The sequence below is a fragment of the Poecilia latipinna genome, unplaced genomic scaffold (genome assembly GCF_001443285.1).
Source record: "Poecilia latipinna isolate Pla-1442-1.1 unplaced genomic scaffold, P_latipinna-1.0 Scaffold2826, whole genome shotgun sequence".
In the NCBI taxonomy this organism is placed as follows: domain Eukaryota; kingdom Metazoa; phylum Chordata; class Actinopteri; order Cyprinodontiformes; family Poeciliidae; genus Poecilia; species Poecilia latipinna.
The window spans coordinates 55247-70973 of NW_015115442.1; the positions used below are offsets into that span (position 1 = coordinate 55247).

Below are 15727 nucleotides of genomic sequence, written 5' to 3' on the forward strand. Positions count from 1 at the left end.
CAAATCTTAAAAAAAAAAAATAATTAAGAAATATTGAGTAGGTATTGCTCAGGCCTTATGGTTTACAGAAATGCACGTGCTCTACTGCAATAAAAAAAAAAAATTCTAAAAATGAGTTGAAAAGACAATAATAACAATAATGGATAACATCTAACAATTTTTCAACCACTTTTGGTCAGTCATAGACTTTGTTCAGTGCTTCAAACTTTGAGCCGAAGGTGGTCGGATGAGAATTAAGTGTAAAAAACAAAACAAGACGATTATGTCACTTCAGAAGTAACACCGTGCCACATATATGTAAATAATAAGAGTGCATTTTAACAATACTCACATGTTTTACAAAGTGCAATGTGACACCATACATGGTAAGATAAGATCTAGTGAACCTACTTATTTACTATCAATCCTGCAGTCTTTTGTTAACGGCTTTTTAAAATTACTACTTTTGTTTCCATAATGTATAAACATTATTGGATCCCACTTTTTATCGTTTTAAGTCATTTTATAAGTGTGCAAATCAGACCTAGCAAGTAAGATCATAAATGCACTGCACACTAGGTTATGGAGACCAAGGTAATAATTTATTCCTCAACACTATTGGTTTAGTTTTTCTTTTCCATTTTATTTGAAAACAGAAAATCTGGCAACAATACCCTTTTCAAGGTGTGTTATAGCAGCTCAGCTGTTAAATCAAATAATCTTGTTATGTTTATTCTTTTTTTTTTGCAACTGACTGAAAATCTTGGGGAAAAAAAAAAAAAAACCCTGCCGCATACTTAGCCAAATGGAGCTCTGCTCATGTTAGATCGGCTCTGACATGCATTTTGACAATTTCAAACCATTTTTCTATTTAGGAGAATACCCCTGGGCTGCATCTGCAGGTCCTGACCACAGAGTACGGTTTTTGGAAGCATGTGTATCTGTTCACACACTGAGCTAATTTCTGAAATTCACTTTCCAGTAAAGCAGACACAGTGCAGGTGTTCTGAAAATCGGAGCAAAATGTAAAAATAAGAAAAGCTGTTTTTGTTTTTTCACTCCAAAATAATCACTTAATGAATGGCGTGACTTTGCGCCATCTTTTTAATTTTAAGCACACATTGATAAAGAGCAGAGAGGCCTGTGTGGCTATAATAGGAACCAGAGTAAAAGAAGCTTCATTTCAGTGTGAAAGCCATGCAAACCCTGGAAACAGCTAAAGCTGGAGGCTTAATTCCACACTTGTGAAATGAGTTGGGTTTGCCAGCAGCCATGAAATAGAACTCCAGAGCTGTGCAATCCATCTATAAAACAGCCTGTTATGGTATGTAAGTCTCATTCATGCAGAAAGTTGAACTCGGAGGCAGTCAGTGCCTGATCCTTCTGCAGTGGCAGGTTGGCTGTCAGACGTTGCGCTGGTCTGACAGCAACGCTCACCAAGAAGGGCGGACAACTGGCAAGGCAAACCTTATCAGCATTGGTTTTTAATCAAACTCCATCGCAGCCGTGGTTGCACAGCATCGTCATTATGTCAATGACTCCCATATGTGGTCTGATGAATGATGCAGAGTCCCAGCGCTCATGAAGTATCATCACCGCTGGGGTGGCGGTGGGGCGAAGGGGGAGTTCACACATGGATCATACACGCTGATCTTCACCGCAAGGCGTCATTAAATCACGGCGTTGGGTTAAAAATGAAAACAAGGACGAGAAACAGAGGAATAACATCAACGGCCGTCTTATTTATGGCGATGAAATAAAATAGCTTCCTGCTACATATATATTTTCTTGCAGTTTGATTAATTCCGAGCTACTTACTGACTGTAGTTTTAATCAAAACACCAAAGTCTTGTACTTTCTGTCACTAAGCGACTTCGTCTGGTTGGAGCTGCCCGTCTGCCTTTGGAAGTAGTTACTTCTTGAGAAAAGGTAACGATGTGGTAGGTTTGCAAAGGTCCAGGAGGTTAATTATTTTTGGCAACAAATGCACTGAGGTCGGTTTCACCGCTTTGAGCTGCAGAGAGATTAAAGCTTTAGACCAGATGGACTTGGTTTTCCTCTTTTACTGATATCCAGGAAACAAAACAATAAGTATTTAGTTTTTGGCCAGCTCTGTTAATGTTTATCCTTTGATTTTTTTTTTTTTTTTCTCGTACCAAACAGATTCAGTATGTTTAGGGTTTCGCTGGTTGAGCACCATAACGCATGCTCTTCTCTCTTGTAGATGAGAAAATTGAGCCCCATGGTAGCTTCGTGGTTATTGTTTCGCAAACCGAACCTAGGAGTTCTCCTCGATTATCTGATGACAAAACTGATTAGCTAGGATTGACTGATTTAAAGTCATTTTATCTCTAAACATTGAGTCTGGCTTGTTATTGTGCTATAAACAAGCCAACAACAGCTGCTGCACTCTAAAAGCTAATGCAGAGCACTGAAAGATCAAGGTGGTTGTAGAAAAATAAAAGATCAAAACTGTGTTACCGTCCAAGAAATGTCGAATTAGTCATTTTCTTTTGGGTCTCCCTATGCAGTACACATAGATTTTATAAATCTTCACTTATATGTGTGTTCGCATGGGAAAGTGCAGATGAGCTCAAAGGCTTGTGGCTCTTATGAGAGAAAGTTGGAAACTAGCTCTGGAGAACGTCTGTGGAGAAAACGATGCTATAATTTACAGACTTTAATTAACTAGAGCTAGATGACTTGGAGAGTTGTCAAGGTGATAAGGAGGATGAGCAGGAGAAAGAGAGGTTGTAAAAGTGAATGGGAAGCTCTTAAGTTAGAAATGTTGAGGACAAACTTTTGTTTCTTCATGCAGAAAAAACTTACAAAATTCCTTTTCGAAGGCAAGATCTTATTGACGGAGTGTGTGTGTGTGTGTGTGTGTGTGTGCGCGCGCGCAAAGATGTGATTGTTGTTGTTATGGACACATATTTCTATCTTTGTGAAGATTAACTTTGAGTAATACATATGCCTCGCAATGATCTTGGTCCTGTTGATTAAAACAGACTACGTTGAGTTGTTTCTGGAGCCTGGTTCTGTTTTTATAGCCAGGGATCCCGCTGCAGGCAGAGGGGTGAGCAGGCTCAAGCGAATAAAGAAATAAACCTGCACTTTAATGCGCAATGTCAATTCCAACTGTTGTCTCCAACCATCTTACAAGCAGCCAAAGTTAAATCTACAAATCTTGTCTCTTTCCCCCCCTCCACCCTCAACAGTTTTGTGAATTTAAATTTCCAAATATTTCCAAAATTACTTCCAAATATTCCATATGCAGGTTTGTTTTTTGTTTTTTTCCAGCGTTAGTCTAGCTTTTTATCTACTTCTTGTGTTTTGACTCCCACTCTGCATTAGTCGTGTCCTTTGACTGAAGGTGTTGTTAAAAAGCGTGCATTCTCAGCCAACGCAGAGTCTCGGTAACACAACGTGACCCAGAGCCAAGAGCGCCAGTAGACTCTTGGAAGCACGCAGCAGTTAGCAGTAGACTCTATTACCTCTTCAGGCTTTATTTCAACTATAAGGACGGCAGAAGTAGAACGCTCCGTGCATATGTGCAATTTTGTATGTCCAGATCTAGAATTGGAGTTCAAACTTTGATAGGACACACACTGAATGCAGCTGCTGTGTGTTGTGCTGTCAATAGGGAGATGTTGGCATCCCAGGACAGGACGGAATCCCAGGGGCCAAGGTCTGGTGCACACGCTTTCTGTGTGCTCTTATTCTTTTAACGTCACATTTTCTTTCTGCTTCGAGTACTGCTTTACTTTTTGCTCATTGTCTGTGGCTTTTGTGTTGTGCTGCCATTTGTTTCGTCAAATATCCATTTCTAATGATTATTTTTCCATCTTTAAGCATGAAGACGTCAATGTGGCCCAAGTTAATTGTAAATGTCTCTATGTATTTTTTGAGCTTTTGGAGCTGCAGTTTGCTAAGTTTTACACATGAAAGGTTTTCCCAAAAGAACATTTACAAAAACTGGCACTTACACGTGTGGCTGGGGAACAAGAAACTGCTCTATTTCTGTAATCTAGCACAAATTTAACCCCAGACACAATCCACACTTGCATAACTGCAGCCCAGCCCAACTCCCCCATCCACCATCCAACCTGTCCTGTGTCTAATTCCCTTTTTTTCTTTTCCAACAGGGTGAAAAGGGAGAACAGGGTGAAAAGGTAAAGTAATAACTCAGATCCCCACACATCCTTCTAAGTATCCCACCATGTGTTTGAATAGCCTTTGTGGTAAAATGACGGCAGCTCATGCTATTATGCCTCACAACTCCAGCTTGTATTTTCAAAGGTGACTCCCATCGAAGATCTGGCCGTCAGTTAGCCCGTGATTAAATGAGTCATAAAACTGCACCCAGTTTCTTCAGTTCTGGGCAAATGGCCTTTACAGGTTCCAAAAAAAAAAGAAAAAAAAAAAAAGCCTCCCAGAGAAAAAACCGCTTTACTTTCTCCATTCCATGGTTCTAATGGTGCCATAACTTTGGTCTAGTTGGAAGTGGGAGGTGTAAACACTGACCAAGTCAACAGTGATCGGGAAGGAACTGATGATTCAGGATACTTTATAGACCACAAAATCGGCCCTCGGGCTCTTGTTTTCAGTTGAATCAGACTTATCCTCCGCCGCCAACATACCTGGTTCACTGTAATAACGAGGCTTTGTGGAAACAATCTCGTAGCAACTGCTGCTCCCGCGCATTACGGGCGTCCTGTGGAGAATTAGCTGGATGCAAATAACAGCTCAATGTGCAGTTGCTGAAACTGCACCCAGCAGATTCTAATGATGCAGGATCACGTCAATTCAAACAGTCATGAGCATAAATCAGTGGTGTGAGAAGGTAGGTTGGTTTCCAATGTTTCAGTTTAAAATGGTGTAAAACCGACTTCCAGGCCTTCCCACACACAATACGCCACTCTTGAAATATTCACTTCATACCAGGAGTTTCCGCACCTTTTTTACGAGCCCATCTAAACAGGCCTCGTCTTCTCAAGAGAAGCTCCACCTCCATAGATTCGACTAGTTTTAGAAGAGACTGGCACTTTAGTCCTAATAGCTGTTTTTTTTTATGAACACAGAAGCAAAAAAAGAAAACCTTCTTACAAGTGAAGTCTTATAAATTAATGTATTTGTTCAGCAGAATGTAATTTTAGTTAATTTCCAGAGCTGTCAGACCTCTTCAAGGGTCTGAACCTCCAAACTGAGAATTGCCTTTCTGAAGTAAAGCCAGTATTGTCAATATAAATTGTAGTCTTTGGCTTTGTTCTCCCATTCAGGAGCCAGCAAGCAAACTCGGGGAAACTAAACTGTTATGATACTGACTCCGTGCTCGCAGTCTTTTCACTTTCCAACATATAGATTTCTTGATGGAAAAACACACATGTCAAGGAGACGAGCTGCGAGAGCTTTTTTTTTTTTTTTTTTTTTTTTGGGTTTTCCCCAAAAAATTTACACAAGGAAACGAGCTTTGATGTCATACCCACAGACCTCCTAAGTCAGTGCATGATTTGTAGTCTAGTGGATTTATGGAAAGTGAGATGACCAGTTCACTGCCAGACAGAGAGCTTGGAGCAAAAACCAGAGCCTCTCGTGTTTTAGAGGAACCTAATATGTCAACATATAAACTGTTGTTTTAGGGTTTTGACTGTAAACCAATTAACCAGCAGATAAAATGTTCAACATTGTCAACATTTACTTATGATTTATTGATTCTGTGCTATACTTTAGTCCCATTTTCTGTCAGCCACTTTTGAAATATTTTAGCTAAAACCTCCTTGTACAAGTCATTGTGCCGTTAGATAGGATTAGCTGTTCAGAATGTCCTGTCAAAACTTCAAGTTTTAGCATGTTAGCTAAATAACATGGCATTCTAGCATTAGCTGACTAGAAAAGGATTTTAGCTGACATGTTAGCGAGCTAAAATGCTAACTAGAATGCTTGGTAAGCTTTTATGTTGGGCTAAAATGATCTCTAGGAGGGGAAAAACGATGAGTAGCAAGCTCACAGATGAGTTGTTTCTGGCATTTGGCTTGAAACAAATTGGTTCTGTGAATATTTTCAGAATATTTGCTTTAGGAATGACATTTTAACCATAAACTTTATGCAATTGTTTTTTTGTTATGTTGTTGGCGGGCAGAACTTGGATTTTTGCACGTGCTTTCGCTACCGATTTGGAAATCATGCAGTAAAGCTCCAGGCTATCGAACAAGTTGGTCCGTTAATTTCATTTTCGAATGAATATTACAAAACGAAAAGGAGAGTTTATTAACGTCGTTTCGAAAAGAGATATCAAATCGAATGCCCACAGTGAGCGGGTGATGTTCACTGAAAAGCAGGAAATGCAACGGCAACATAGCAACAGAGTCCACTAAAGGATGAAAATCACTGACCTCGGACAGTTTCCCCCCCTTCTGGAAGTTGAGTATAAAAAAAATTCTGACTAATCGCACAATAGTCCTGCCTGCGAAAGGAGGCGAAAGGTTCAGCAAAGAGGGTTTGACAAGAAGGGGTGGACAACATGGGACCAAGAACAAAATTACGCTAAACTTGTCACGCAACTATGACAAATGAGAGCTGGTTTTGGAGCGCCGGCCCTACCATCCAGGCCCCATAAATTGGCTTAATTGGACAAATGAACAGTGATTTATTAAGTGGCCGCTGAGACTGCAGTATGACACCACCAATCTGGGTTGTTATAGTTGAAATTATTACATCGTTCTGTCATGCATGGCACTCTGCTAATGTGTTTTGACCATAAGTCAGGTGTACAGTTGCCCACTGCATGGAAGAGTACTTAATTCTCCTTCCAGACTCGGATGACACGTCAGCCTTTTTCATACAGTCACCACTCTTTACAAAGATATCAGCCTTTTGGCAGCTCTCACAGAGGCCTGTTCATGAGATGTGAATCTAATGTTTACGTTTTAGTCCGACGAGCAGATGAAAATAAGAGAAAAACCACCGCTAGTCATTTAGCTAAGCATCAGGCACGGATAGAAAACAGCACTGGCACTCGGAGCCAAGTTTGCGAATTTAGTTATCCGTGGCGCAGTCGTCAATGCCAAGAGTTTCGGACCCCCACAGCTGCTCTTACATCACCTGAAATCAGCCGTGCTTGAAACACATGCGATGACTCAGTGACCAAAGTGAAGATAAAGAGCCATTACCGTGCATTTGTATGGTAATGATACTTAATTCTGGCTCCGGTGTTCTTGGCCTTTTCCTCAAGCGTCCATTACACTGTTTAACGTGGCAGCTGGTCACAGATAGAGGACCGGTCCTACTGTGTGCCTGTCGAAGCAGGCGTGTTTAAACATCCAGCTTTTCATCCCCGATTCGTTCCCGCGCCGTAAAAAATGGCTGAATGTGATTTCATGTGATCTCATCGCAGGGCGATATGGGTGAAGACGGACCGAAAGGTGACATGGGCGAGAAGGTATGTAAATTATTTAATTTTCTCCTCTGTGTTTATATTTTTGGAGCCTGCTCAGAGAAACAGTAGATGGTCTGGCTTTGGCCAAAAAAGCATGACTCAAAGTTAATGTTCGCCATCTGAGATGAGATATATGGAAACCGCCAGCGGCAGCTGAGGTCATGTGGCATCACTAAAACGGTCGTGATGGCTGAATAAAAGCAATCATCCGAGTACTTGATTTGTCATTGTGTTATATGTGAACTTAATTTCAACAATACACCGATGCTGTTTTTCTCTTTTTTTTTTTTCCGTTTTTCTGGAGGGACCATTTATCATAAAGACAGCTTGTCAAACCGAGATCCATTTTGAACAATAGGAAGAACCGAGCTCCGCTGAAAAGATGGATGTTTTTGTCCAAAAAAAACTTTTGTTTTCTGTAAAGGCTCGTCTCATATGGGTACTGACATGATGTTCAGAGTTATTATTCTTTCTATCTAAAATCCACCATGTCGCCTTTGCTGTTTTTATCATGTTAAAGCAGGATTCATGGAAACAGACTGCGGCCTCATTTCAATTTTATGAGCTCACAACAGAAGTTGGACCCCTTTTCTATGCAAACCTGTTTTAGAGCATTTCAGAAAGCCATTATCAATTTGAATAAACCATTACATAAAAAATGTTGATTCAGCTCCTCACATTTCTCGGAAAGAATAAAAATTCTTCAAAGATTGCCAAAAAAGTGGTAACACAATTGCTGCTCCAAGACAGCCAGCCCTAAACACTTTGATGTATTATGCACCGGAGTTGCTTCCTTTTTTTTTTGCTCTGAATACTGCTAGGTATGAAAACAAAGTGTAACTCACAGACCGGCAGCCGTGTGGAAGCAGTGTACTCAAAACGTCACTGCCAATTTATTGCTGTTCAGCGGAGAACAACTTTGATAACCTCTCGCTTTATGGGCGCTGCGGTTTTTAAAAGGCTGCCGAACTCGGCAGCCGAGAAGGATACCGTTCGGGGGGCTGCGGGGGGGAGGGGGGGGGGAGAGATGAAAGATATCATCTGTGGAAAATGAATGAACAAAACGGAAAGGTAGGCGTAGGGTGATAAAACTTTGTAGCTCATGCGACGCTTTGATCCAGTATACCTTAGAGCAAAACAAGGGGAAAAAGTGATAGTTTTTTTTTTTTTTTTTTCCTGGAGGAGTTGAAGTTACCACTCATCCTTCAAGTGCATACTCCAGGGAGAGTCATTGTAAAGACTTAGAAATATAGTTGACATAAAAAGTATACAGGCAGCTGTAAAAAATGTGACTATGGTGAGGTAAAAAAACTGTGTATTATCCCCCTATATAGTGACATGGATCCTGAGTAATTCAGCAGAAAAGCAAGTTTGTTGGAGGGGGGGTTAAATAACATAAGGAAGGAACAATAACTTGGTTGCATAAATGTGCACATGTTAATCTGTTATCGAAGCGCCTTCTGCCTTAATCTCAGAATTTAGTTTTTTTGTTTAAATATATATTAGCATGCTACAGCTACATTTGTTAATTTATGCCCACTCTACCGTGCCACAGGTCTCTAAATCTACATGGTTGTGAGGACCTCTCTTGTCACAGATTTTCTGTTGTGTTTTGTTCTGGATTCTAGTTTGACGTTAACTTTAATTTTAAATCTTTGAAGCCCATTTTGATGGCTTCAAAAATGGCTTCTCACTTTGGATGTGTGTTTGGACTCAAAACTGACTTGAATTTGGAATTTGAACTTCGGAAAACCCACAGATCTACTTGTAGAAACGTATTCATATTCATGAAGCTGCTACCGCCGTGCATCTCTTCAGGTATGGTGTTGTTTTGATGATGCACAGTAATGTTTTTATGCCAAGTAGACGTTTAGGAATCACTCTGTAAATGTTCAATTTTGGTTCCAGCCAAAGGATACTAATCAGCTACTTTTATGAAAATCCTTCAAGACCAGATACTTTTTTTTTGTTTTCAGCGTAGTCAGATTTACGATGGCTCAAGAAGAGTAAATGCTAAAGCTAAATCTAACCTAAAGGCACTTACTTCAAAAAATATTATTTAAGGTCATATAACCAGATTGTTTTACCTTTTTAAATTTTTTGTATTTTTCTCTGATTTCAGTTGAATTTTACGTTTTACAGTGCACAAGATCGCATTAAAGTGTGAACATACATTAAACTAAGCTTCTTCTTTTTTTGCACCACAAAACTCTGAATTCTTTTGCACACATTTTTAGGACCACTGTAGTAGAGTGTTTAGGTTAAGATGGATAAGATTACCTCATCTCAATCTGTCAACATCAGGTTAGATGTTTTATTTAACGTAGCGCGCAACATATGGAAAGAATAGCCTCAATCAAGATACTTTCAGATGAGTTTAACATATGTCAGATTGAAATTCAGAGCAGGAGAAGAAAATGTATGCTCAAGCAGGGCCCCTGTCATCAGAGTTTTTTGTCTGATCAATTGCTCCTCTGCCGTGGTATTGTTGTAGCACCGCTGGTTGGAGAAACCAGAGAACAGAGAGACATGAGTGGGGCGGAGGGCATCCTCAGTCCTCCAGACTAAGCATGCCAAAGTTAACAATACGCAGCACGCAGTGCAGGAAAAAAATGTGGAAACACTAAGTGAGAGGTGAGACAGCATGCGCTTTGTTATGTTGAGCTTGGAGACCTCAGGGAGCAGAGAGCGGTGAGGAAAACGACAGCGTAAGCAGTCAGGCCACGGTTTTCCTCGAACAGATGATGATCAGTGAACACAAACTAAGCATGGACTTTTTACAGAGATTCATGGTAGCTGCTAAGCAGCTCTTAATTATTCCTTCATAGCAAAGTTAAAATGCTAAGACATGAATACACTTTGAATTTTTCCCACTTCACTACAACTAAGGTCAACACGATCCTTGCTGTATCATTATGCGCTGGAAAGAAAACTAATTTGTATTTTCTCTTTTGCAAGTAAAATGCATGTGGTTCACATTTGTATTCAGCCCACTGAGTCAATGTTTCGTCAAATCACAGGTTTAACTTTCATTTTCAATTAAAGTCTCTTCTGGACTTTGACTTGTTGGCCTGTCGGAGGAGAACCTCCTTTTGGTCTGTCCATCTTCTCATCAACTGTGAGAAGGTTTCCTGTCAAAGTTGGTGGAGGGGCAGGGGGAAGCAGCCGCACAGCATGATGCATCCACTACCGTGTTTCACAACGGGTTGATGTGTTCAGGGTTAGCGAACGTCTTCAAATCCCCAGACATGTCCACTTTTCATCGGATTTTCTTTGATTATTGAAAATGTCCAGGTTCAAAAATAACTAAGGACTCATTGATCACTATTGCTAAACAATATTAATGCTGTTTTTATGGCAGTACTTACCTGTATCATAAAAGTTAAAGTTATTACACCACCTACATTGCTTCTTAGCATCAGTTAAAAACCTCACCATCACCATCGCATGACCAAACAGTACCACATATCCAACTCCATCTCCTTTGTGAAGCCCGTACACAAACTTCAACAACATGCAAATGAACATTGGCTGTTCATATCAGCCCAGTTTTACTTATCAGACCAATGTAAAAAAAAAAAAAAAAAAGACCAACATCGCCTCATACCGATATCGGTACGATATATCAAGCTTCCTTGATTTCTTTTTTTTTTCCATTTAAATATTCTTTCTAACCACATAGAGAAGTCATACTTTCAATATGTTCATATCAAAAGCAAAAAAGTATTTTGAAGTAAACAGAGATGGTTTTCAGGACTGGGCCTCGTTTTTTTTTTTTTTTGGAAATCTAAAAATGGCCGCCATAACATGGCAAGCCAAAAGCGTTAAATGTTGGTCTCAAACGAGCAGAGCACCATCTTCTACGTGTTTGCTGCGTCACCTCATGGCTTGTGGTAAACTTAAAACAAGTCTAGTCATGTTTATTTGTGTAGCGCCTCTCAGCAACAAGGCTGGACAAAGTCCTTCTAATGGCTTTCTTCCAAGTCGACAGTCAAATAATCCAAATAAAAGATATTTAAAGTTGATTTGTGCAACGTGCCAAAATTTAAAAAAGCTTAAAATGTAGGAATACCTTTTCAAGAAACATAATTGTTTGGGTAATTGTTGTTGTTTTCCACTACTGTTCATCTTTTGCGTAGACGCAGGACAGTACATGCTGTGTTGCTATCATCAGTGGAGAAAATCGCTGTTTCCAACTGTGTCTGTGTGTTTTCTCTGGCCTCATTTAAAACAAATCATTACCCCAGTTAAAAGCTTTAGTTCTGAGCCATTTACTGTCTAAGTATTTAACTAGGTGTGAAATTGACTGTGGCTCATCTTGTTTTTAAAAAAAGTTGCAGATAAAAAAAAAAAAAAAAACATTTAGGGTTTTTAGAACTAGATGAACGCTGTCAAAGTGTTGCCTTGGATTTCTTTTTTTTTTTTGGGGGGGGGGAAGTTTCAGGCTCTGAGCAGTGTGGCAAAATAATTTTTTACATCCTAAACGTCTTGCGAACTGGCCCACATCTAACGTCTTGGCAGGCTCCTGCTGCCCTCCTAAACCTCACATATATTCTTGCTCGGTGACTGAGGCTGATATTTAGCTGAGGCCAGTGGATTTGGTCATCTCTTCTAATGGCCGTAACGTTGAATAAGAGCCATGTATGAGGGTTGCAGTGGCATGACTTGCGTCGCAACTCGGTTCTGGCGTCGCTGCTCCCCAAATTAATTCCCTCCATCTTATTTGCGCATCTCGCCATCCAGGCAAACAGCTGCTAAACGGCCTGATTTACCAAGCATGCATTATGAGACCTTTGGGCTATTATCTATAAATGCCAGTGTGCGGCGACAGGTCTGGGTGCCCATAATGAAGGAGTTGCGGTGACAGCTCTCCGTCTCACTCAGCCCTGTGGTTAAATCGCAGTTCTGCAGCCTCCACTTGGTAATTGGCCCAGATGGGACATTTCAGCACTCTCTCTCTCTCTCTCTCCGCCACACCTCAGCTCACCTCCCAAGCTCCACCGCTTTTTCCATCCCATACGGCGGACATTTGGAAGGGATTAAAGCCCGGTCATAACTCTCGCCTGGGTCTCGAGCTCGTGTTAGATGTGTCGTGACACATCTAAGCGTTAATCGCCTGCGTGGAATCCTCCGGTACCACCACAAGAGAAATGCTGGCTTCTTGTGTAAAAAAATAAAAAAATAAAAATAAAAGTGCCCTTTAGATTCATTCCCCTTACAACAGCGTGGTCCCGCTGTGATAAATTGTGGGAAAAAGCATTGTTTGAACTGCGAACACGTTTTGCCTATGAACTTTACGAGTGGAGGTCTTTTCTTGTTTCTCCGTTGTACGAGATGTCACAATGGAATACAGATGTGGGCATTTCTGCCAGCTAATAGCAGGTGAAAACCAACACTGATGCGTACGTTTGTTTTACATTTGATAACGCCTTTCCATAAAGTTTACAAGTTTTATTAGTTTTTGGTCAACCACAGCATGAAATCCACCCCCTAAGCATAGGTTGGGAGAGGAGGGGGGAGCATTTCAGCTTGATAGTGTGTGAAATCCTTGTTTTTTTTTTGTTTTTTTTTGTTGTTTTTTTCCCACGCATAGCATCACGGTGAACTGGATTTTGCTGCATTGTGAAATGTAAAAATGCATTCACTTAGATTTGCTCACACGCCCGAATGCAGTGTAAAATAAAGGCTCCTAGGTTGGAATAGCATGTTTCGAGACGTTCACAGAGGCATCCCTGAGCATGCAACAAAAGAAGCACTGCTGCAAATAGTAGCGCAGTTTGTTGTGAAGAGGAGGGGTGGGGGGAGAAAAAAAAAGGAAAATGAGCTTCAATTAAACACTGACTTGTGTGCTGTGCATCATAATGATTCCCATAAAAAGCTGAGGGCGAGATGCATTCCTGCTGTGACTTCTGAGCGTGAGGCGTATGTGTAGTGAAACCGCAGAGTCCGCACCAGAGCCGAAGGCACCAAGTCTCCTCCTCCCTGCTCCGTTTTCCCACCAACCGCCCATAATTACACTTATTGGCCCCTTGTTTTATGTCTGCTTTAACTGTACACTGCAGCAGTAATGCGATGCGTAGCAGAGGGCCTCGCTTCTGGATGTCTGGACGACGTTGTTGGAAGCGTGGGGGGGGGGGGGGGCGCAACATAAGTGGCTCTGTCTCCATCCAGTTCAATGCATTACCTGGAGAAATGTACATTTTGAATGGTTACAGTACATCTATCAAGCCTCTAACCTCCTTTACTGTGGATTTTTCTATTATAGTGTTAGATTTCACCTCTCGTGTCACGATTGCGAAGCTGCTGCGCTCTGACATTTTAAACACTGAAATGATTTCCAGCTCTGAAGCCTCTTTAAATGCTGTATCAGAAGGTCTGTGGGAAGGTAAATGCTGCTTTCATTGTTTAAAACAGCAAACAGCCTTCCTTCTAATTGGATTTCCTTGCAGTTTTCGCCACAAAAATGCGGCCGTTTTATAATTTTATTCGGCATTGTTCAGCAAATTAGCTTTTTTCGAAATCACTTTTAGAGCCATTTCGCTGATGCAAACATTCCCCTGTTTTAACTTTACAGAAAGTGATGCATAAAATAAAATCTTACGTCTGGGTTTCTGTCTCATCTCTTGATATATTCTTTTGTATTTTTATTTATTTATTTTTTTACCTTAGGGTGATGCAGGCTCCTCTGCAGCAGGCATCAAGGTAAGTCCTGAAAAAAATATTTTTATGTTTTGTTTTGTTTGAAAAATGTGAAAATGTGCTGCCAGTCTGGGAAGAAGCACATGCGCCTCCAAAATGCACATAAACATGTTGCTGGGAGACAAAAAAAAAAAAAAATAGGAAGTCATTAGTTCTTCTGGCTGGAATTCAAAGGTGCAATATATTTGTCAGGAAATATGTGAGACCAGTGGCGGTACTATAACAAGTACAAACAGTCTACTAGCACCATCATGTTTGCCTTGCGACTAAAATGAGAAGATTTTCCTAACTTTTCTCATTCCAACAATGTTTGGTGAGTCAAAGAGACCCTGGAGAAATTTATGTAAAATTTGAAACTACATGTGAAGAGCAATGTGCTGCAGTGAAATTGCTCAAACTAAGCTGTTCTTGGCATTATATCTTAGTCAATAAACAAGCTACTTAGTCAAGTATCTTCCTTTATTGTGACAAAAGCTAAAAGTTAATTTAAAATATTGAAACGGTGAATGCTTCGATCAACTAAGGTGACTGTTTAACATATTAAGAAATGGCTTCCAATCCCTAATTTATTCTGCAGAGACATGAAAGGCACACATGTAAAGACAAAATGAAACCACTTTGAAACAGGCTTTCTACATGTTTAGCAAAGTTTTTGTCTGAAATTTTTGACTGCCTTTCGCTCATTTTCAGTTCAGATATTCCTTTTAAAGAACCTGAATATTCTTTAAATTTTAGTGTGAAAAGGATACAAACTTCACTGTCATTCTTACGGCAATTCTAACAAGACGTTGACAGATCGCTGCCCTGGATGAAAAGCCTCATAGCCCACATTAAAGACATTGATTCATCTCTTGGGCTTTAATAGACTTTTATGTCTGCATGACTCATAGTTTGGTGTGTTAGTTGAAAGGTTGTCGGTTCTCTTCACGTTTCTCTTGGACAAAACGCTGAGCCTCAAGAGGCCCTGATCTGTGGATCTGCGAGTGATTGTTTATATGAACATGGTCTTTTGTCTAAATCCACTGTAATTGGTCAGAAACACTAGGAAAGTTCTGGATAAAAAGCCGTGCAGCTCTGGTTCAGATGGTCTGTAAATGAAGCAGCTGAGAAGAACACGGTGTTATGTCTTGCAGGGCGAACCGGGAGAACCTGGACGGAGCGGACAGAAGGTAATCACTATTATTTCTTTTGAGTTAAATATTTTCACGAATGAACAGAAACGTGCAACGGACAAGTTCTGTCTGTGCATACTGATAATGTCTGTTCACAGTGTCAATGCCCATACCTAGACGTACTCAATAGAAGGGGAAGCTTTTATTCCAAGATATTTCAATTAAAGGTTGGTTATCGCAAAGCCTAGTGGAGTCTGTTGTGCAAAATATGTTTTCTACATTAGAAAGGCTCGGTTAAATCTGACACCTAAAGCTTATTGACTATTGTAGAGCTGTGGTTCAGTTTTTCAGGCATCACAACCTCTCAGAACACCATACTAACATTTGTGGGTATGTTTCCCCTTTTTGTTTAGGATTTTTTTAGGCTTGTCTAACTTTACCAGACTCTCGCATTAAATAGCTTTGCTTCGGTGCAACTCAAAAGCATTGGCAACTTGTCTAC

General features: G+C 40.4%; 1 protein-coding gene across 4 annotated transcripts in view; it reads left to right on the forward strand.

The window, feature by feature from the left end:
- Window positions 1–15703, forward strand: part of LOC106939310 (collagen alpha-1(XXV) chain-like) — a 51471-nt gene extending 35768 nt beyond the window's left edge. The window contains exons 7-11 of one of the 4 annotated variants that reach the window (XM_015021673.1): window positions 3623–3667; window positions 4125–4151; window positions 7373–7417; window positions 14084–14116; window positions 15247–15700. In XM_015021673.1, the coding sequence (XP_014877159.1) occupies window positions 3623–3667; window positions 4125–4151; window positions 7373–7417; window positions 14084–14116; window positions 15247–15402 (306 nt within the window). In that variant the 3' untranslated portion in view covers window positions 15403–15700. Of the gene's footprint in view, window positions 1–3622; window positions 3668–4124; window positions 4152–7372; window positions 7418–14083; window positions 14117–15246 lie in introns of all 4 variants that reach the window. The other 3 variants (XM_015021672.1, XM_015021675.1, XM_015021674.1) reach the window with 3 other exon arrangements.
- The last annotated feature ends 24 nt before the right edge of the window (window positions 15704–15727 follow it).